This window comes from Vidua chalybeata, chromosome 1 (assembly GCF_026979565.1).
Source record: "Vidua chalybeata isolate OUT-0048 chromosome 1, bVidCha1 merged haplotype, whole genome shotgun sequence".
Taxonomy (NCBI): Eukaryota; Metazoa; Chordata; class Aves; order Passeriformes; family Viduidae; genus Vidua; species Vidua chalybeata.
The window spans coordinates 144,874,346-144,897,554 of NC_071530.1; the positions used below are offsets into that span (position 1 = coordinate 144,874,346).

Consider the following 23,209-nt stretch of genomic DNA (forward strand, 5'->3'; position numbering starts at 1 on the left):
AGCCTCAGTGACAGACTCAAAGGATGTAGCACCTCTGAGGGGGACCAGGTCCCTGCTTTGGCTCAGCCATCGCATCTCCCTCCCCTGCACAGCCAGAGAAGTGCCTGGGACGTGACTGTAATGCAGAAATAGGAACAGCTACAACTTGGAAACACTTCTCCGTTTGAGCCGTGAGGGGCTGAGCCTGTGCCTTGCAGGTCTGTGAGTTTACAGGAGTGCCCCTGTTGCTATCAGTGCCAGTGCCTGTTACAAGTGCATTACACACCAGGAGATAAGTTTGATAGTTACTGTCCTTTGAAAGATATCAACATTGTACTATAATCCTGGAAAATCCTACCAACAGCATGTTTAGAGCAAAGGAAGATAATGTCTGCTTTAATTACATGGTCTAAAAACACCAAAATGGAGAAAAAAACCAGACTTTTTTATGATACATGTATTATCTGGCCACATTGTTCAACATCAATAGAGTCATTTGTGAAATCAATGGTGACATTTAAAGTGGTTACACTTCCAAGTTAAAAGTCATATGTAGACACTGAGCAGCTTCTTCTGGTTCCTCTATAGTTCTCCAACTCAGAATTGTAGCATAAAAGCTATCTATACCTTGGAATTCTTTTGGGGTTTTTTGAAGGAAGCTGTTTGGGTTTTTTATAGCTGACTACTATGAGAAATGATGGAAATCCGAAAGACATTTTGTCCGTCTCATTTTTAATGTTTTCCAATTGTTGTCTCCAGAATAAGCTCATTCCTCCACAACCAGCAATTTTCTAGCCAGAGATTTAAATAAATCAGTGAGCAGTGATGTGCCATAGCGGCATTACTAAAATTAGTTGCACACATATAATTCTGATTTCCCACCTCTGCTGTTCCCTGGAGTATTGAGGCTGCAGAGCCAAAGGACACAAAACTGAACGATAAAGATAGGCATAATGTCTTAGGGCTTTGCCAGAAACTTATTTTTGGCATTTATGTACTACAGGCCTCTCTTCAGCCAGTTTATCTTTTAGTTCACTTAATCTTCACCAGAATGCTCAGCCAAGTTTCAGCTCAGTTTATGCTACATTGAAGTCACACTGTTTCTTTGAGAGCCTCCAGCACGCTATTCAGACCTGCTCACTCATTTTTCTTTCCCGTGCTCAGGGTTAACCTCCAATGTATTTACAGACAAGAAAAGGATCCTTCTGGAAAATCCTTCTGCAGCTGAATTGAGAGAGCTAATGGGGCTCCTACGTTTTTTCCTGAGACACCACAAACACCTTCCAGCAGAAAGTGCCCATTTGCTTGTTATTGAAGGAAGCCTTTTGGACCCTGCAGGTTTCATCCAGGATCTATCTCCTGGTATTTCCAGCTAAGGCTGAGGAGCTGACATGGAGCAGAGGAGCTCCACTAGAAGCACCCACAATGTTTTTTAAATCACAGCAGATTGTCCTTAGGAAAGCTTTACCACTGAGGGCTGGGCTTCAGCCCTGTGCTAGAGCACAGCCCAAGCACTGCAAGACCACCTTGACAGAGCAACTTAGCCCTGAGTCATGGCTCCTGCTGTGCTTTGCCTTGCCTCCTGCTGGGAATAGCAGCTCCTAACAGATCTGTGGCAGCCTTTATTGATCGTGTATCAGATCTTTATTGCACTCACCCCAAATCTATTAGTTGCTCTGGCATAAACTGGAAGAGGCAAAGATGCATGAAGCTGCCTTGCTGACTTTTCTAATAGCTTTTCTTCAAATAAGCTGTTCCTGTAGTACATACAACATTATTAACAGTTTATACTGAGGGCAAACTAGTGTGAGTACTGCTAATGCTTCTTGTTTCACCCCTCTTCTTCTGGATCCACCTGTAAATACCCCTATTACACTAAAATTGTAAGGTCTTTGAGCAAAGACCAGTTTTTAATCTGCATTTTCTGTGAGATCACAGACTATAACTAGGTTCTTGCTGCTGCTGCTGCACAAATATTTTAAGTCCTACTTCCCATGAACAGGCCTTCCATTTTCCTTGCTTGCTCCACCTTCCCTAATAGGAGAAAAATTAGCAAAGTTCAGCTACTGACCCTCCAAGCTGCAGCTACCAGTGACATCTCACTGTAACAAGTTTTGACCATTGAATGACAAAACCTCACTTCCCTTTCCAGCCCTTCCAGCCCTTCTCTCCTCACCATCACTTTCCTCTTTGGTTAAACCAGACACTGTGCAGCAAAACCCATTTGTTGAGACAATGCAGACTGGGAGAGCTGGATGGGCTAGAAGCATCCAGCACCTGTGCCAATTCTGCCCCCACTCCCTGCTTGCAGCAGCACCACATACAGGATCCAGAGACAGGAAAACAAGCTTTGCTTTCCAGAGTTGCCAGAAACAAAGCCAACCTCAGCCTGTCTGCATAAATCAACAATAAAAACAACAAGCATGAGCACTTGCCAGCTGAAGGATCACAACCCACCTCAAGGTTTGTGCATCAGATTTAGCTCATGTATCTCCAAAATGCAGCAGCAACTGCCATGAAAGGCTATAGCTCAACAGCTCAGGGTGGCCCAGAAAAGGAACAAAACCTCAGCTTTATATGATTGTCTGTTTTTGATTGCTTCCCTAAATCCTCTGCACTTCCATCAGAGAAAGGGCACTGCAGGAAGGGCAGAGATGAGACAGACCACAGGTGGGAGCAGAAGATGCACACAGGCTGCATTTTTAAACCCTCCAGCCTCCCAGTGTCAATAGGCTAAGGAAAATGAGATGGAACCACAGATTTCAGGTTAAGTGAATCAAATAAATCTACCCAATCTACCAGGAGCTTGCATATGATTCTGAGTTAGTTGTGGCTGAAAAACATGGTTTGAGAATAAAATGGATGTGACCTCCAGAAACACAAACCCAACCACACCAGTAAAGAGGAGTACTAGTCAAAAATATCCCACCCCATCACAAGCTGGGTATGAGCAGCTAGCTGCATATGAGAGCAGCTGGTAGACTGACCATGTGTGACACACCAGCCATAGAACAATACATGTTCTTGAATTAATGTCATCAAATTTTTACTCCTGTCTCTTCAGCACTGAGCAAAACAGTCCCCAACTCCCAAAGTCAGTAGCTCCATCCATGGTGAACTGAATTGATAAAAAAGAAGCTGAATTAGCCCTCAAACATGACAGCCTTTAGTTGGTTTGTCTTTTCCCCCTGTGAATGAAAATAGCAGGATTTACAGTTTGTGTGTCCACTACTTGCACTCTCACTGAGTCCCACCTCAGGAACAGTGACATCCTCTCAGGAGAAGTGACAAAGCAGAGGTGCCTTAAGAAAGTCATTTAATCTGTGGCATAAGTGAAGACACTGCCAGTGAGGATGCCAGCCTTGCAGATGCATGTTGAACATCATTTAAAGGCCAGTTAGATGGGACAGTCTCTCAAGTGATCCCTGACCTTTAACTCCCAATGTCTTCCCAAAACAACCATGAAGGGCTTAATCCCCAGGTATCAAAGAACAGTTATTAATATTGAACCACTGCTGGTCCTGGAATGACACCACTCTCTTTTCCACCACAGATACCATCTTTTCCTACTCACTGGCCCACTTTTTTCACACTGTCCTTTTCACTCTCTGTCCCTTGAGCAAGGAAGGAGCACTCTGTGGGAAACAGAAAATCCAGCACTATGCTCCTTCCAGTCTTCCCTTGCAGGACGTTTGTCTCTGTGCCATACATGCAAAACACTAATAATAATAATACTGAAGCACTGAGACTACTAATTATTACAGTAAGCACAACTGCTTTCTTGTTAAATTATACTTGACCCAACTGGTAATCACAGTCATTTTCTGTGTCTTCTTATGTGTTGTATTGCACTAAAATGTACAAATTTGTCCCCAGCTTGGGACAAGGATCCTCTTTGCTTTGTCTGGGCAGTGCAGAGCCCAAGGGATGGCTGGGCAGGGTGAACAGCATCACTCTGAGGAGGGCAGGTGTGTCCAGACCTTATCAGGAGAAGGCTGGAGATTTTATGGAAGCACTGTGGTGGGACCTAGAAGTACTGGAAGAAGCTTGGGATACTCTGGGAGTACAAAGATGCACAGCCCAAAGGGCTTTAATCTCTGTTTGTCCCTGAAGGTGCTTCTATAACATATATAAATACACTACAAATAATTTCTGAGTTAGTAAAAAAAGCACTTGCTACATCCAAACAGGAATAAGGGCTGCAGTGACTCTGTGGCACTACACCATTTCAAACACACATTCATAGGTATGTCAGACATAACCTTTGCCATCACATTCACCTCCTATTCATTTTGACTTATCATGACTGCACACTGCTAATAATGTCCTTATTGTCACTAAAAATTATTTGGGAACTTAAAAAGGGTGCCATGACATGAAGATTAATCTCAGAGTAAAACCCTAATTTTATGGTAGACTTGCTGACTCATAGAGAGACCAGTGACTGTCCTCTGCCTCATCTTAAAATAATAAAAAAAAAAAAAAAAAAAGTAAAAAAACCCAACAAACAACAACCAATCTGCAGGGAACATCAGGTAAATTATATAAAAGCAATAACAGAGAATTACAAAAGATCTTGCACCTTGATACCATGTTGCAGGGTAGGGCGTTTTGTGAAATACAGAAGTAAAGAAACTGAAACTTATTGAAGAGAAATGTTGTCAGGCCATGAGAACAGAGAACAGCTGAAATCATCACCTCATTATGTGCTTCTCCCAGTCCTGTGAAATCTCAGGTTTGAGAATGAAGTTTAGTTTTGAGAATGAAATAGTGGAGCCACCATCCTGAAAATGTTCAAAAATAGCATGATGTAGCACCTCATGATATGGTTTAGTGCTCATGGTGGTATTTAGTCAATGAATGATGACCTTGAAGGTCTTTTCCAACCTTAATGAATGATTCTAAGCTATTCCTCTTTTATCTTACATTTAACATGCCTAGAAGATGCAGCTTCTTTGGTGTCTCTCTTTATTCTTCACACTTTGTTCAGGCTTGGAGTTGACCTATGAGCATGTAGGGGAGAGAGGGAGGTTCACTGTTCCAGGACAGCCCAAATTGCCACAAAGCACACTATCCTAGGATTTCAGCTCTGAGGGCTCAGCTCTGCACTGGAGTAACAAACTAAGCTTCAATCTCCTACTCTTTGGGTGTCAGGATAGAACTCACAGCTCTGTGCTGCCAAGAGCAGATGACAGCCATGACATGTGTAAAGACAATGGATCCACCTTAGGAATCACGGCCCCCTGGCTCTCTGCAGAGCAGGAGTAGTTCAAGCAACAGACAGCTGCTTTCCTCCACTACCTGGGCAAGACTCCTCACTGCTGAGCAGGTCTTGGGCTTGTTCTCAGCACATCCAGAGCACATAGAGTCTTCCTGCAGACCAACAGCAACATCAGGTTTCACACTGCAGATACTTTGCAATTAGACGAAAATAGGGAACTTGCCTGAAACAGCGCCCAAAGCACCAGGTGGTCAATGAAGTCATTTTCTCTATAGAAGCAGCACCTCCATTAAGTACTTCTAACATGTTGACCTACAGGAGGAGACTTATTTTCCCTCCTCCTTCTCTTCTATATGTCACAATGAGGTTATTCCTCTTTCCTCTTATTATTGCACATTTGTTTTCAACATCTCCCTTGCCTCCTTCTGCAGCTCAGCTGCTGTTTTGTCACCATCACTGGAACTGCTCTCAAAGATGCTGGCTTCTTCCCTGAGCTATTGCTGTCTTCTGTCTTACCTCACTCTGAAAAACATGGGCTTTATTGCTTATTATTTCCTCTGCCTTTTTTTCTTTTTTTTTAACCAAGTGGGCTGAAAATCTTTTTTTTTTTTTTCCCTCTGGACAAGCAGACATCAGACAGGTCCATCTGTTCTCCTTACAGGATCAGAGACAAAGAGACTGCATGGACACCTAAAACTTACATCCCACTCTTCAAGAGAGCTGACAGCTGAAGAAATCACCATATTGCAATTGCTTTTTAAAATAACTGAAGAGATACAGCTAGGTGTTTGTTTTCTGAATGCAATAACATTGACATAGAGCCCTTTCCAATAAGAAAAAAAAAATAAAACCAAAACATCACATTCTGGCAATCATTATTTGGCCATCAATGTAGGAACTACATTGACCAGAAAGACCAGCAACAATTTCTGAGCCCAGTCCTGCAAACCTGTTAAATGAGATTTACCTTCTGAATGCACATGGAACCAGGGGGACATCAGCAGAGGTCACCATAAGGTGAGCTTAAAGGGCATCAAAAGAAGATTTAGGTACAAGACTGAATCAGAATTCAGAACTGCAGAAAGTTGGTGATCTTGGTTCTTGCATTTACATGTTTTGAGAAGGGTGTTTCGGACTTTAGACTGCATGGGGTTTTAGCATTTGGCAAAGTCATCTCAAGGCCACAAAGGCTGGCTTGTTTTATCCTCATGTCCAGAGTACTCCACAAAGTTATTATCCCCACAAGGCCTTCAACAACGTGATTAGGATGAGATTCACCTCAGTGTTTGTGATGTAGATTTCTACATCTAAGCCATGTGTTGAAGCTTCTCTTACAGTCAAGGGATACCTATTTATTTGGCACAGTCGCTGGTAATCGGGGTGTGGTAAATCACTGTCTCATTTACTTCAGGATGAGCTCAAGATCAGCAATGCTCCTGTAGCCGTGGTTTACACCAGCATCTGAGGAGATTGAAATGACACATTTAGACATTTACAGGGAAGACATCTACATTTCATCTTAAGCATCCCAGCACAATTACTGTAACTGCTACTACTTCTGTTATGTTACATTATGATGTTAACAATACAGTTAAGATACAAGTAAATCTCCTTTCCCTGAGTTAATTCATTGCTCATTTGCTTATCTGTTGCTAAATTAAAAAAAAAAAAAAAAAAAAAAACACCACCAAAAAAAAAAAAATCCAAGAAAACAACAATCCCCAAACCCAACATATTCCTGGCTATATCCTGCAGTCCTGCTTAATCACCAGCCAAGAATATACAAAACCATTGATTTAGCCCATATTTTGCAGCTAAGATACAGTCTACAGCTGTCTTCTAGAAAATTCTCCAAGTTAGGTTTAAAAATGACAAGTGGAATATTGATAATTTCTTGTGCTAATTCTTTCAGCAGATATCTGATCTGCTATTAGACCTTATGTATAGACTGAATTTATCTTGCATCACTTTCCAATCGTGCTATATCATCATTTATGCAATTAAAAAGCCCTCTAGTAAAACAGAAACTCTGTCTTCATAGTCTGGAACAAACACTGATGGAAATCTCAGATTAATGCTAATAAACACATTATCTACTTCAAGTTGCTTGGAAATTAACTCATGGTAGAGTAAGTGAAAACAAGTATTGCCAATGAAGACAGATTTCCATCTGCTCAAAACCTCTTTTCTTCACTCCTCCTAATGATGTTTTCTTTAGAGTTACTGTTTCCAGAAAACTATAAGGTATTATTCTATAACAGCAGATTTTCCCTATGGTGTCCAAAAAAACATTGCTTTGGAGGTGATTATGTCCTTCTTTGGTCTCTGGGAGCAATGTTCTTTCTCATCCCATTTGCTGGGGAATGTGGTGACTCAGGCATTCAGCCCTGGCTATGTGCTCAATTGCTACAGAAAGTTGCTGTCCATTTATTGGCACACCAAGAGCTCCCGTCTTTAATTTCTTGGTTATCAACACCAGCAGCAAATGGAGCTGCAAACCAGGACATGGTATTATCATCTTGACTCTGGGAGCAACAGCTGCAGCTGTGATATCAGCTGTGCATGAAGTAACATGTAGGTCATGGATTATGCTGAGCTCCTAAACCACTTCCTCCTACCACTGAGACCAGGGACAGACATTAGTTCCATTTGTGTCCTTTCTGGGAAGATAAATGGGTGTCCACCTCCACTTCTTATTCCCTCTTTCTTGAGAGAACAGCTGAGTCACCACAAAGAAACTGTTACCTCCACAGGTCATCAATAAATCACTCTTTCCCAACACCATCACCACCCCTGGGCAAAGAGTGATCAGGATCTGTGACTCAGAGGTGTGTGGGCCTGAATCTCAACAGCTCTGCAAGCTTCTCCTATAAGAATTTGTTTGTGTAGGAACACAAAAAGCCTTGCCCTAAGTCACAGGTGGCCCACTGGAAGGACCTTACCCCTGGATGCCATATACCCATCACAAGGTGATTCACAGATAATTCCTGCACCTAAACTACCTTGCTCCATATGGATAAAGGAATTCATTATGAGTCCTGACTCTGGGGGTATAGAGGCACAGTTCTAATCCTGACATAGGTGAACCCAATGTCAAAATCCAAAAAGTTAAAAAAAGAGGGGTAGAAATGATCAAAAAAGTAAATACAGCTATGTATGAGTAAGAGACAACTCGACATGTCAGCTCCATCAACCTGCTATCAGCACATAGGTTGAGGGATTTTAAGTCAAACTTAACTCTGCTGTCCCAGTCACATAATGTAGGAAAGGCAGAGCTGGAGGATCCAGTGATTGGTGCTGTTCTTCAGTAGTGAGGTGATGAATGCCACCAAGGAAAAAAGGGAAGATGGGATTGAGTGAGGGACAGGGAGAAAGAGATAAGAAAGTGAGAAGGAGTTGTAGAGTTGAGACTGAATGATTCTTCTGAATGATGAAAAAAATGGTGGAAATAGCAAATTACAACCTTTGTTAAAGAAAAAAAAAAGTCATTGGGAAAGATCTCCTATCTTCAATTAACTCTACTGATCAATGCAACTAAACCTAGCATTTCCCAGAGTCAGTACTCCAAACACAGACAACACTGGTTTGGGTTAGCCTAGAGACACACAACTTCCTTTGTAGCTAAATATGAACATTGATTGCCCTGCAGTGGGCTGACCTGGCCAGCATCTCTGACTAGATGTTACAGCTCACTTCTGTCCATGCACACTGAGGAGTAAATGGAGTGGGAAGGAAGAAAACTCTCCATGACTCTGGGCCCGGAAGTCTGCACATTATGTGAAACACATTAAACAACATACTCTGCAAAGAGCAACAAAATTTATTGTTCCCCACAATATAATGGAGTTGCACAAAACTCAACTGGATATAAGCAACCTGATTTGACTTTGAAGTTAACCTTGCTCTGTGGACTGGACTGGAGACCTCTAAAATATTCCATTTTAAAAGGTTTTATGATTGCACTTGTCAACTCCGTCCTACAGCCCCAATATCACACACGACCTACACCAAAAAATGTGAAGAAAGACAGCCCTTCACTTGCACAACTTCCCCAGCTTATCTACACTGGATTTGTCACCCAATTAACTGGATTTATGAGGGAGGAAAAAATTCTCGCTCATCTTTGAGGAGCAACGAGGGAAGGAAAGCCTTCATGTTTGAATAAACCAGCTCCCAACATGAAGGAAACAGGCTGTGACCAGCACAGAGTGAATACTGGCAACTCTGGTATTGGTTGGTGCTCACTTGGTATTCTGCCAGGGGATCTCCATCTCTCCCATTTACCTCGCTCCTCAAGCTGTCTTACACTAGTGGGAGGACAAGTGTGTTTTGTGCAAGACCTTGATCCTGGCCTCTGGTACTAGCAGAATATCCATAAAGATTAAAAGATTTTGTATTGGGTCCAGAACAAGCTTGTGGTGCAGCAGCCAAATCCAATTGTTCCTCTGACTGTAATAGATTTACTCTACATTTGCACTGACATGACTAAAAGCAGTTGCTGGCTCAGTATTTCTGCAAAAACAAGCAAAACACAAACTAGCAGCTGTTAAAGGAATACATCACCACCCAAATACACTTCTTTATGTCAGGGCATTTGCATGTATTCAGATTTCATACAGTTTTTCAATGATTTTCAACATTATCTTCAATTATGCTGGTATCCTGCTTCAGCTGGTGTATGAAAGTGAGCATGCCCTTGAAAATACTGAGTGGTGCTTACAGATCTGCAAAATCTCCAATTTTATACAGAAAATTGTAGCACTTAAAAAACTGTCTGGGCCCACGAATGACCCTCATGATCACCCTCATTCACATCAGGTCGTTTGAATTGACCTTGCTACAGGCTTTAAAAGGACAATGTTCAAGCCACCCTCAAAATGTTTTCTGATCCCTAAAAGACCCCTAGAAAACAGTGATGCCTGTTCATTGATTTTGGGAGGCAATTTTTAGTGATGTAGTCAAGAGGACCAATGCAAATGGACAGAAATTCAGGAATAGGAAGAAGGAAGACTGATGCTGGCTAACTCCCAGCACAGTAGCTTCTGTGCCCAGGTAAACACAAGAGACAAAGGAAAAAACAGTCAATCACAGCCTTATATTTGAAGCCCAGTACAACAGGTAGTTATGTCTGGGTTTGAATGTGACCTCAAGATCAACTGCAATTACCATCAGAAATCAAAAGCAAATTTGTGTGAGAGCTCAGGGAGATAAAGCCCAAGGCAAAACAGAAAACAAAAGGAAGATGGAAAGTTAAACTCAAAAGTCCCAACTAGAGAAAGACCTTTAAACTACTGAAATGTTATTTTCTTTGGCAGAAGGTCAAGGATGACTATAGGCTTGTCATAGGATAGGATACTAATTAGCAACATATACAAAGCTCTTGAAGAAAGAGAATTAGAATTGAGCCTTATACTAATAAAAGTCTATGTAATAATAAGAATCATATTCCTCTTGCCTTTAGAGTACAACTCATTTGTCTAAACGTGGCTTTTACTGCAGATATTTACCAAAGATCAACTCCTGCTAGACAAGGGAGAGTTGCTCAGTGGAACTGAAGCTGTGATTTATCTCCATGTAAAGCAGACTTCCACATCTGGTTGGATGAATTCCACCCTAAAATCTATTGATTGTATTGACTAAATCTCCACTGATTATAAAGAGAAGCTAAATACCTACTGCACACACAGAACCGTACATGAACAAATTTACATTTAGCTGTCCTAATGTGGCTTTGATCCTTGCCCCTCAGGTCAGGCAGAAAATTTCACATTCCTCAGGTGTTTTCAGTGCAAATACCTAAATTTAAATTAGTTCCATGAGGTCTCATTTGTAGTCAGGGAAAAGTTTTAGGCGCTGTAAGATGTGATTAATCTCACCCATTTTAAAATTGTCTTTAGAATGAGATTAATTGCACTCCAGAAATTTCCATTTTCTGTTTTTTTTTTTTTGTTTTTGTTTTTTTTTTGTTGTTTGTTTTTTGTTTTTGGTTTTTTTTTTTTTTTTTTAGCAGCAATAAAAGAATTCCAGACAGCTACCTCAGATAATGTGCTAGATGGATAGATCCCATTGTGGAAAGACTGACACTCAAGCCCTGAGGAAAAGCAAGGAAATGCAGTTTGTGGAAGTAATTTAACACCGAAGAGAGTAGTGCATTTGACACTATACTGTGTGATAGCACTGTACTATGTGTACTATATTCTGAGAGCAGGAACTGTCATGAGCCAGTCTCTGCCAGATCCCATCTCTGCACCCAAGACCTGACAAGGTAATGGAGCAACATCTCCAATAATGAGTGAAACACAATCAGGAGAAATAGCAAAATATCAGCATCCACACAACTAGGAATATCTCCACATTTTACACAAGATGTTTGTTAATGAATGATCAGTGGGCTCTTCCTCCTGGATTTCTATCACAAAAATGTATATTTTTGTTAATATGCCAAGATGTGGGGGTGAAGTGTTGAAACCTCCATGGGAGTTTGATCAGCACAAGCAGTGTTGAAACAGAAAAGGCAAAAGCCATGGCAAAGTCCCATGAACAGGAAGGAGAAAAGATGTAGAATGTAGAATATGGTATTGAACACACACCTAGAGTGAAACCTGTATTATTTCAGCGGGGTAGGATTTCTTGGGCCTTTGTCTAAGTGAACGGTCTTATCCCAGGGGTAATGGTTTGAAACTAAGAGCATCAACTTAGACCAAATATAAAGAAGAATTTTTTTTACAATGAAGATGATAAAACACTGGCACAGGTTTCCCAGAGAGGTGGTGGACACACCATCCCCAGAAACATTCAAGGCCAGGTTGGATGGAGCTTTGAGCAACCTGCTGAAACTGAAGGCGTACCTGCCCACAGCAGTGGAGTTGAACTAGACCTTTAAAGGTCTCTTCCAACTTAAATTATTCTAAGATTCTATCCCAGAAAGTGGTTTTTTGCATGGACCCAGGAGGATAACCTAAAAGTGGCAAGATCTCACATATAAGAATTATGCCTGTTCTAACCCAAAGATGCTCATCCCAGCTCTCTGTCCCTGAGGCCAGCTGGCATGACTGGTGTCCACACCACTGACCTCACTTGCCTCCAGAGCAGGGAGCCCCACCCAGACTCCTACTGGGAATGCCAGGTCTGTGGCAGCAGCTGAACTGTGCCCAGTCAGTCACCTCAGAACAGAACCACCACCCAGCAGTGTCCTGCTGTCAGTGTGTGTCACTGCTTGGGAACACACCTGGCACAGCTTTGACCATTAGCCAAAACATGGCTAATGACTGCTCTGGGCATGAGCAAAGCTGCTGTCATAGCTGCAGAGTAAGGCTGGTCCTGGGCTGCATCTGGTGCCAGGGCACAGAAGGTGTCTGAGGTGTGATCAGGGAGCCTCAGCTGTGTGCATTGAAATTCTCCCAGCACATCTCACAGGAGCAACAGTGTTAGCAAAGGTAGAAGAGCAAATTCCAGTTTGTGTAATTACCTTCCTAAACAAATTCCCCTGCAATTTCAATCAGCTGCTCTTGACATTCCCTCCTCAGGGTGTAATCCCTCCTCATAAACACTCTGAGCCTGCATGGAGAGGCATGAGAGGAGCAAAGATAAGCAGAGCTGACACTGCGCTGCTGAGAACTGGTGGGCAGCTCCCCACCAGGAGCTTTGGGGATTTCACTATCAGTCCCTCAACAGCTGCACTTGCTTCTCCTCCATCCCCACTGAAAGCAAAAAATTTTACACTCTGAATTTACAGTCAGTGGGGAATGTCCTGTAAAGAGCCTTCTGGTTTAAGATTAACATCACTGTCATTGACCTAAAGTTAGGTATAGCCCAACTCTAATGGCTCCTATAAAACATAGAAGAACTAGGACCTGGATGGTTTGGGATATTTAAGCTTTCAGCATTGCTTTATCTCTACTCCAGTGGTGGATGGCACCAGGATCAATTAATTATTTTGTTGTTTGAGATACACACCATGTCAAAAGCATGAAAAATCTGAGATGGAAAGATAACAATTAAAAGCACATCACAGAACTAAACAGATAAACATAGCCTGAAACTCAGGTTTGAACAAAAAGAAATGAGGAAATATTTGCAATTTTGACACAGGTGCAATATCTCATAAAATCTTTGGTTTAGTATTAATTCAGATGGCTGGGAGAAACTATATGACACTAAAAACTGCATCCAGAGCTATAAATAAAACCCTAACAAAAATTACATTGTATTAACCAGGAAGCAGGGAAATTATTATTTAATGAAATATGAATTGTGTTTGTTAGTTCTGGCCTTACTAACTATTTCCTTAATGATCTAGAAAAAGAACTAAACTGAATATTAGCAAAACTGTGAGGTACTAATCTAGAAGGTGATCAAAACACTAGTAAGGATAGAATAAATTAAATATAAAAGCACTTGAGATTAAAAAAAAAAAGCACCACTGGAGAATCAACATGGCAATCACAAACTAACACGGGTTGCCAAAGGAGTGCAAAGCACATTCATGCAGCTCTCAGCCACAGCTCTGAAAACACAGAGACAAGTAAGATCCAAGTATCCATGAAATGAAATAAAGTGTGAAAAGTCAAAGGAAGTAAAAGACAACAGCAACCCAGAGAGGATGAGGATTCCTCTTCTGTCACTGCCTTACAATGGATCTCTGCAGCTCCACCACCATGCACAGCAACTGAGAAAAATTAAAGCAGGAAAGACTTTGGCAAGATTAATCACGAGGTAGAGGGGAGTCAGAGCAAAAGCCATCTCAAGAGACACCAGATGTGTCTCATGTCAGGGTCTCAGCATCTCTCCAGACTGAGATTTAGCAGAGAGATTGGTGTAATATTTAGAGATATTACACCTTCACTTCTGCATGGTTTGCACCACTAAGGAGGACAAGATGGTATCCTGGTGACTACAGCCAGAGGTGGTTATTAAGCTGTGGGAAGGCTGAAGATGGGTGATGGATCCTGTGAAGAACTTGAGCTTAGGAGGATCCCACCAGGCTTGAGTAGTACGATGAGCTGGTTGTACAGAGGAAGACGATGGTACCTCATGCTGCTTTCCACCAAATCCCAGGCACACTCTTCTGCTTTGGATTACCTCAGTGCCACCTTGGATAGGTTCCTCCTGACTTCAGTGGGACCTTTCATTTGCTCCAAGTTAAACACATATTTATGCAATTTGCTCACTTAAGACCGGGGAAGGCAATTTACAGATTTCCAGACTGGAAGTTCTCCAAATGTGCCTTTTTCCAAGTAGGTTACCAAAACTTAAATATCCCAGGGCATGTCCCTCTCTCCACAGAAAATGCTAAATTTCCCAGCTACCATCCTAAGACAGAAGACAGCATACACTTAACAGCTCTTGTGGAGCTTATTCCCTACAAAGCTATTAATATTTAAGTTATCCCATTTAATACAGTATCTGCCAGAAGCAATAGCAGATGCATGGCTCCATTCTTTCTGTAAAGTTTCATGCACAAGAGAGTATGGCATTCTTAAATACAAAAAGGGAATATAATGTTATTAAACGCAAGAATAAACAGTATAATTTATTTATACCATGCAAGGCTGATCATGGTAGTACCCAGCCACCTGGCTGTGTCTAAGGTCACCAGTTGTTTATGTTTGTAAAGAACATATAAATTATCTTAATGCTCACTTGATCAATTTTGATCAGAAAATTTCTTCCAGCTATTGAATCAAATTCCTCAAGTTCAGACCTTGTCCTTGAATATGCATGCCATTATCTGGCCTTCCACATGCATCTCAATGCCACAAAGGACTTTTTGACAGTCAAGGAATAAGAATTATGCTCTACATACATGCACAGGTTTACATGTTGGGTGAGCTATAAATAAAAATGATTCAATCAAATTATATTTGAAGATATAAAAAAAAAAAGAAATGTGCTGGTTGAGTGGATTCTGAGGTGACGTTTGGGAGAAGTAGGAATGGCTGGGGCACCTTTATGTTCAGCTGCACACAGAAACACACAGTTATATATGACTGGCATTATATGTATGAATTTTTTTTAATCCAGCTGTGAACTTGCAGCAGGGTGCTCAGGGACCTGCAGGGGCCTGGGGGACACTGAGGCACACCCTGTGCACCATGCAGCCCTGTGCCTGCAGCTTCCACGAGCCATGGCAGGACAGAAACTTGACAAGTGGCAGCACAATCATGGCAACATCGAATACAGGGCAAACCAGTCCAGCCTGCGGGTACCCACGGTGGAGTGGGTCTTGCTCTGAGCACTGATGCCAAAGCACACGGATTTGAGGCTGAAGGTGAATACTTATTCCCACCACAGAGCCTGGTCCATAATTTCAAAGGAAGTTTGGATGCTTAAACAAGCATTGGGCACCTGTGAGCTGCTGAAGGGACTCCAGAGCTGCAGCTGGGGATCACCAGCCACTCATTACCCAGGTGGTGGCTTCCCCAGGCTGTGCTACCCCTTGTCATCCCCCCCAGCAAATCCCAGCTTTCTTCTGTCGTGCCAGCTGATGCCAGCGGCTGAGCTACAGCCGCATCCCCCCAAGCCACACACAATCCCAGGGCGGCTCCGCACGCCTCGGTGGAGCTGCAAGAGCAGAGGTGTGTGGTTAGGTCTCCAATGACTAAGACTTCATTAGTTTTTACAAAGCATACTGCAGAATATTTATCCATGCATTATGATGAATTAGCATAAATAATTAAAGCAGAGCTCATACTGGCACACACATAAGCAAAGGGCACTCGCTAATGGACCAGGCTGGCTCTGCTGCTCCAGGGACTCACTTAGATACGAGTCCATGCAAAAAAAGCCAAGAAAGGATTCATAGTTGTCCCTCTTTTTACCCCAAACCTTCTCCCATCTCCCTCCAGGTGGCTCACAGAGTCTGGGGGGTAAGCACATCTTATGGAGCATCTCCTGAAGGGCAAAGAGGAAAATAATGGAAAGCCTCCAGACCTTCAACCTGTTCTCCAAATCCCATGACACTCTCTCCTGCAAACAACCCACCTACAACCAGTCATGCAAGAGGTGCTTGCCGGTGCTTCCCAGAAATGCTGCTGATTTGATAGATCACATGACTCTGCCTCCTCTTTTTATTCCAGGTATTAAGCAGTACTGAAAGAAAAGTGCATGGCAGACAGAGGAGGGTTCTCTAATGTTCCCCATGGCTTCCCCCTCGCATCAGCAGGTACATCGTGGTGATCTACACCAGCAGAGTGCAGGTGATATTGCACACTTCCCCAGAAAGAAATATCTAATGCCAAACCTTTACCTAGTCTTTTTTTCCATGAAAGTAAAGGCTGTAATTGTCTCAGAAGATGATATGAAAATGAGAATATCTCCTAGTTACCTCTCCTTCATCCTCTCTTTAAGTCAGGTTAAAAATTTTCCACAAATTGCAATTCCAAACAATCTGTATTATGTTACCTTTCTGTACTCTGTCCTTTACCCACCAAATATTATGTGCTTACAACTAAAAACAACACTGGAAAAATAAAAATCTTACTTGTTTCAATTTTTCATTCTACTCATTAATGCTGCTGTGCATAAATAAAGCATTTGGATGGTTTGTGGAGGCGGACAGGTCTTGAGTCTGTCTCCCTGGCCACAGAACACATCCCACGAGGCACAACTGCATGGGTTTCCTACAATATATTGCACTGCCTAACACAAAGGAAAATACAGAACATCATGGGAACATCAGCTGTACCTACAGTGACATGAGCTCAGAAAAGAACAAGGGATAGGCTGTAGCCTGACCTGCAACCCCCAAGAGACATTTCCAAATGAAATATCTCAAAAATATCTCAAAATCTCAGGTTATTTTATTTTATTTTATTTTATTTTATTTTATTTTATTTTATTTATTTTATTTTATTCTAAAAATGTTCAGCTAGAGTTTAGCTTTACAGACATGAAATTTTTCATGGGGAAAAATATTTTTTTCTTACCAAGTAGGACCACTAAGACATTCCATATTGCCAAGAACACCATGAACCCTGGTGACCCAGCAAAGGGGAACATCATGAGTGACACCTAAATCTTTTGTCTAGTAGAGCTACTAGAGAACAAATGCTTTCAGATGGTGAAGGAAACAGAGTTGGCTTCTTTAGGGACCAGTTCCCCAAGGATAGGCTTGGATAAATTCACTTGTGCAGAAGAAAGAAGAAGGAAGAATCACAAGGAAAGTATCTCACAGCACTTTCTCTAATTACTGCCAGTGAAAGCTGAATGTTAAAATTGCCATCAGGAATTACTCCCTTTCTCAACTGCACCTCTGTCCCTAGGGCTTGGCAGGGCCTGATCCTGTTTATGAGCTCTCCTTGAATTACTTCCTTACACTGAATCATTTCATCAATGCCAACTAAAGCCAGCATTTATGAGAGGCAGTGCTGGGGCCTCATTTATGTGCACATTACAGCAGTGAGATCCACACAGGATCCTGACCCCTCTGCAGCCATTTGTGCATCTCTGTATGAATTAACAAGATCCCATTTGTACCACTCTTTCAAAAGTTGTGGCATGAAAAGCTTTCACAAAGACCTTCTCACAGCCCCCTCCCGCCCCTCACACAACGCCCTCAGCATGTATTGAAAAGTTGCAACCCTCTTGCATCAGCAGCTACCTGCCTCCCAAACCCGGGGATATACACAATGCTGGAGTGCTTTGCATCATCTCTTTGTTAAACACCTCTGAATGCTTGGATCTATAAGGAATTCATCACATCCAGCCATCCTGAAATCCCTTTTGGCCCTCAGCTGGTTATTCTCTAGTTATTTGTATTTGACAGCAACAATCTTACTGGTTAATTTTGGGTGCATGGCACCTACTGCAAAGATACTCAGAAGATGAGACAAATCGCAATATGCCATTAAGATAACATAAATGGGACTTTCCTTGAAAATTAAAACAGGATCAAATTTGTAGATTTTATGGGAAGACTGGCAATTGTACACCTTCCCAAGGAAAAGTGTAAACTGTTCTAGTGTGAAAAGAAGCACTGGCAGACTGCTGGGATGGAACTACACCGTGTCACAGCAGCACATCCAAATGAGAGAGACTCCTTTAAAGAAGGAAAAAACATTAAAAGACAATTCATTTCAAGGCAAGAAGAAAGACTTTGGGTATCCACTTCGATGCCTCTTCCCCACAGCTCCTGCTCTCAAGCAGCTCTTCCTTCTCCAGTGGCAGGAACAAGCTCTGAAGCCTGTCAGCCAGATCTCAGCACACTCTTCCATCACTCTCAACAGATTCCTTTTGTAGGGTTGGATCCTACAGTGAGGTAAGACCCCACAGCTTCAACTGAGTTCCAAGGGAGCTGAGGCTGAACAGTGGGGCCAACTTAGACAGCAAGATCCTCTGGATGTCCTGGGGAGGGATGGAGTGTCTATGCTGGGCTGACAGACTTGTGCATTTTACTTCCTTTAAGGATAAAGACTTCTAGAAGTGCTTTGTTTTGTTTCATTTTCATTAATATTGAATTTGGCACTGATGATTTTCACAAGCCTGTTGCTGACTTTTGTGAATAAGACTGACATTTCAGTTTTGCAGGACTGAGTAGTCACCAAAGAGAAGCTGACCACACAGTGTCAGGTCCTCTCCTAAGAAGGATCAAACCGTACAAACACCATGATTTTTTCCCATTCTGTGATCTATATTGCATAATATTGCATATTAAGGTCAACCACACATCTAGAGAGTTATCTAAAATGAATGCTGTAATTTGGAAATTCTTATACTACTGCAAATAATTGTCAATTGTTTTATTCAATTAAATGAATTCAATATTCAATTATACTATTGTCAATTGTCTGAATCTCTCAGCTCACCTGAGCTTCTCAAGACACGTCCACTGTCCTATTGCTTATATCCAGGCATGAGCCTGCACACAGATTTGACCCAGCTGCCACAGAGGGGTGCAAACTGCTTGGAATGCTCTGCTGTGTGCTAAAGCCTCACTTATGTGTGTGGGCTGGCTAAGGCAGGATGAAAGGGGTGCCCCTCTGTCCAGTTGTCACTCTCCTCAGGACATTATGCAATACTGAACACAACTTAACAGCAAGTTCCAGACCAAAGAGCCTTCCCAGCAAAACACACTTCAAGTGCTGTCCCTCCCTGCTTGCTAGCACAAGTTTTCCTACAGCAAAAAGAGGTGAAAGAACCAAAAAAGTGTCACAGCATCTAGTTTCCACAGTTTCAGATTTTAAGCTGGAAAACGGGACCAGAGTCCCAAGATGTACTTGATGAATAAACAACATCAACTGAGAAGAAGGGAGCAGCAGTGAATGAGTGGTACACAAGCAGCACTCTAGTAGTTGCCTTTTAATTCTTGCTCAGGGCTAAAACACTGTGAACATCAATAAAAATGTGCCTGAAGGTAAAATCACAGGCCTACATTCAAATTGTTTATTTGCAGGTGCGAAGACTATGCCAATGATCAGTACTTCCTGAGATCCAGGCTCATAACCCATGCAGCCTAGAGAGCTTTTTTTGTCTTTGGCAAATAAACCAATTTCAAAAATCACTGCTTAAATCCTCTGTCACATAGAGCTCTGCACACCTTACAGTGCCAAAGAAAAACAGTACCACCGTGATCACTGATAAACCCCTGGGTTTTCAAACACATTCACAACACTAAAACACACATTTATTTTAATACGACTCTGCCAACTCCATTCTGTGATGTGCACAGAATGATCTTTTTTATATTGTTTATGACAACTTAAGGCAACAGAATTTTTAGGAATGCTAACCAGTTGTCATTCTCTTGACTTGTCACCTATGGGCCATAAAACGAGTTTATTTCCTCTCGGTTCACTTGTGGTCAGTGTAACTTTCTAGTTGACAGCGCTGCAGTGCTCGGGTTTCATGCACTGCGAGGTGATGCTTATCGGACCGAAACCCGATGGTTTTCATTTGACGCTTTTAGCTACGGGAGGAATCGGTTCACTCGCGGTCTGCAACAGCGAGTTGAACCTCACGCTCCAGGTTGAGCTGAACTGGCCGCGTTCCCCTGAAGCACTTCGAGCCTTAAAACCGCTCAGAGCTTGGTTTTTCTGGCATCCCTCCTCCAGTGCCTCACACACACAGACTCGGGAATGCCACTCCAAGGCAACGTGGAGGTACGGGCAAGACAGAAACACAGAGTTAAAAAGCAGCTGCTCCTTTTGGAAAACCCGACGACATAAGAGAAATAAAGCCGCTCAGCAGCACACCCCGTATCAGACCCCTGCTCCATACACAGCCTGCGCCCGAGCGAGCCCCCGGAGCGCCTTACACCGAGAATGATAAAGCAAAACAGTGGCCCCGGGCGCAGCCCCCCGGGGCAGCCCCGGACGCGCCCCCGGGAGCCCCGCTCCGCGCTCCGCGTACTCACACGAAGGCGTGATAGAGCAGCGCCCAGCCGCGGGGTCGTTCCAGGGCGTCGTAGATCAAAGTTTGGATGCGGCGGTACCTGGCGTGGTTCCGCTTCACCGGGCGGCTCAGGGGGGTCTTCGCCAGCAGCCCCAGTCCCGGCGGGCTCCGCTTGCCGCCCTCCTCTTTCCCGCCGCCCTCCAGCAGCAGCGTCCCGTCGCGGTCGCCGCCGGTGCCCAGGGCCAGCGAGCCCTGCTCGGGGTCGCCGCCGGCCGCCGCTCGCCGCCCCGCCGCCGCCGCCGCCCCGCCGGCCGCGCTACCGCCCGCCGCGCCGCGCCGCGCCTTCAGCCCCATGGTCGCCGGCGGGCCCCGGAGGCGAGCTGCAGATCGGCGGCGACAGCCCCGGGAGCCCCAGGGCCATGATCCGAGCTCCCCGTCCCTCCCTCCAAAATGACTTCTCTATATATTTATATATATATATTCATCTGTGAATGTATGTGTCTGTATATATATATATATATATATATATATATATATATATACACATATATATATATTTATATATCTCTGGAGGGAAGGGGGTAAGAAGCGGTGGGCAGGGGGAGGCGGTCACATCCCCGTCAGGTCACCCCCGCCGGCGGGCAGCGGGCGGGCAGGAGAGCGGCGCGCACCTGGGCCGGCGCGAGGGAGGGGAATCATCGCGGAGTTTATTTACCAGCCCGATGCCCGAGCCCCTTCTTCCAACCCCCCCCCCCCACCCCGCCTCCTCTTCCTCCTCCTCCTCCCAGCTCCTGCCTCCCCCCATCCCTCACGTTAGGGAGTGGCCCATTGTATGCAGCCAGCAAATAGCCGGGCGCCCGCCCCCCGCTCCCCCAGCCCCGGCTGTCGAGTCATCCACGGTATGGGGGACACCGGCACCGGCCCCCCGCCACGGCACTGCCCCCCACCTTGTCCCCCCACCCCCTGGGTGCCACCCCCAAGCAGCCGCCGTTGGGGCCGCCCGCGCCGAGCGGGGAGATCCCGGCAGCCGGCGGAAGGGGAGACCCCGCTCGGCTCCCGGGGATCCCCCTGCAGCATCACAGCCCCCCTCCCCCGCTGCGGCTGGAGGGAGGGAGAGGAGGGGAGGGCATTCCCGGCCCCCGGCGGGGGGCTGCTTCCACCGCCGAAGCAGGAAGGAGCGGAGGATGGGGATGAAGGATGCCGGGAGAGGCGGCGAGTGGGCGGCTGGAGGCGCTGGCTGCCGCTGCGGATCGCTCCGAGCCGAGCCGCAGCCTCCGCCCGAGGACCGGGGCTGGGGGCAGCACGGCCGGGCAGCGCCTTTGTGCGCGGATCTCCCGTGGGAGATGCTGGATGCTGCTCCTGTGCCCTCCCGAGCGGCTCCTGCAGGGAGCGGCGCCGGTCCCAGCCCAGCTGCAGAGCCGGGGGTCTCCCCGACCCGTGCGACCCAAGGACTCCCCTCTCTCCGCTTTGCCGTGTGAACCGCACCCTGGTCCGGTCTTCGGACCTAAAACCTGACGGGATGTGATCAACAGCCGCGGGCCCTTTTCCTTTCCGTTTCTTGTCTGTAAGGAAGAAGGGAAGAGACAAGCTTTTGTGTGCCTTACACCTTTGGTGCCCTCGGATTTCTTCCACAACGCGCTAGAAGCATCCCCTCTGAGCGCTGCTGTCGCGTAAAAACCTGCCTTCAGGGCTGGGCGTTCGCATAGCTACACCTTGGGAGGATAGAAGGGGTCTAAAAATAAAATAAAATGCAATAAAATTAAATAAATTATAAAATGGCCTAGAAAAGTATATATAAAATGAAAAAAATAAAATAAATTTTAAAAATAAAATAAAATAAAATAAAATAAAATAAAATAAAATAAAATAATGCAAGGCCTTACAGGTTGCTGGTGGTTTTCACTGGAGGTTCTCCTCCAGATGGGGGAGTTTTCCTGGTATCTCCTGAAGAGATGCCAAAACACCCAAGAGCCCTTCCAGACTCAGAAGCATATTTGCCACCTACTCTATCTGCTGCTGTTCCATTCCTGAGGGATTTATGATCTGAGCAGTCCTTCCCCTGTTTCACACACCAGGATGGACAACAGATGCAAAGGGAGCTGCTGGAGGTGGTTTCTGGACCCAGCACTGGCCATACTACTTTGGGTCAGACAATCCCAGGTCACTCAAAAACCACACTTCTGTCATTGCAGAGCTGGCTGGAAGAAAGGCTGTTTTCCCTCCCATATTTCACCCTCTGAGGGTCTAAACTGAGCAAATTCTGTGCCAAAGAAGAAAAAACACTTCTTCCTTCAGCTCTGCAAGCTCCAGCATTAATGTGTCTCAGTCACCATCTGATTTTGAACCTTTGCAGCCCCCAGGGATTTGCCTAGAAGCCGATGAGAGTGGACAGGGTGGTATCTCCTGCAATGCCTCCAATGTCAGCAGCCAGTGCTGGGTGCTGAGGTCTCCTGGCATTATCGAGGAGGAGCTGGCCTGGGCGCAGCACCAGCACCGCACACGTTCTGCTGCCTGCTCAGCTAACATCTATCAGCATCATTTGAATGTCATTTATAGCTGTATTCCCAAGGAGGGCTGTGGGAGGCTAGGAAGTTTTGATAACTAGGCCATTTATCTCTCTCCAGCTCCTGTTCTACCTCAGTACAATAGCGATTACACTTCCCAATGCCACAGGGGAGC

The 23,209-nt window shown here is 44.4% G+C and overlaps 1 protein-coding gene across 1 annotated transcript in view; it reads right to left on the bottom strand.

Annotated features, from left to right (window-relative positions):
- Nucleotides 1-20,884, bottom strand: part of KCNQ3 (potassium voltage-gated channel subfamily Q member 3) — a 185,923-nt gene extending 165,039 nt beyond the window's left edge. The window contains exon 1 of the mRNA XM_053959614.1: nucleotides 20,553-20,884. Coding sequence (XP_053815589.1) covers nucleotides 20,553-20,884 — 332 coding nt within the window. The remainder of the gene's footprint in view (nucleotides 1-20,552) is intronic.
- Nucleotides 20,885-23,209: the final 2,325 nt, after the last annotated feature.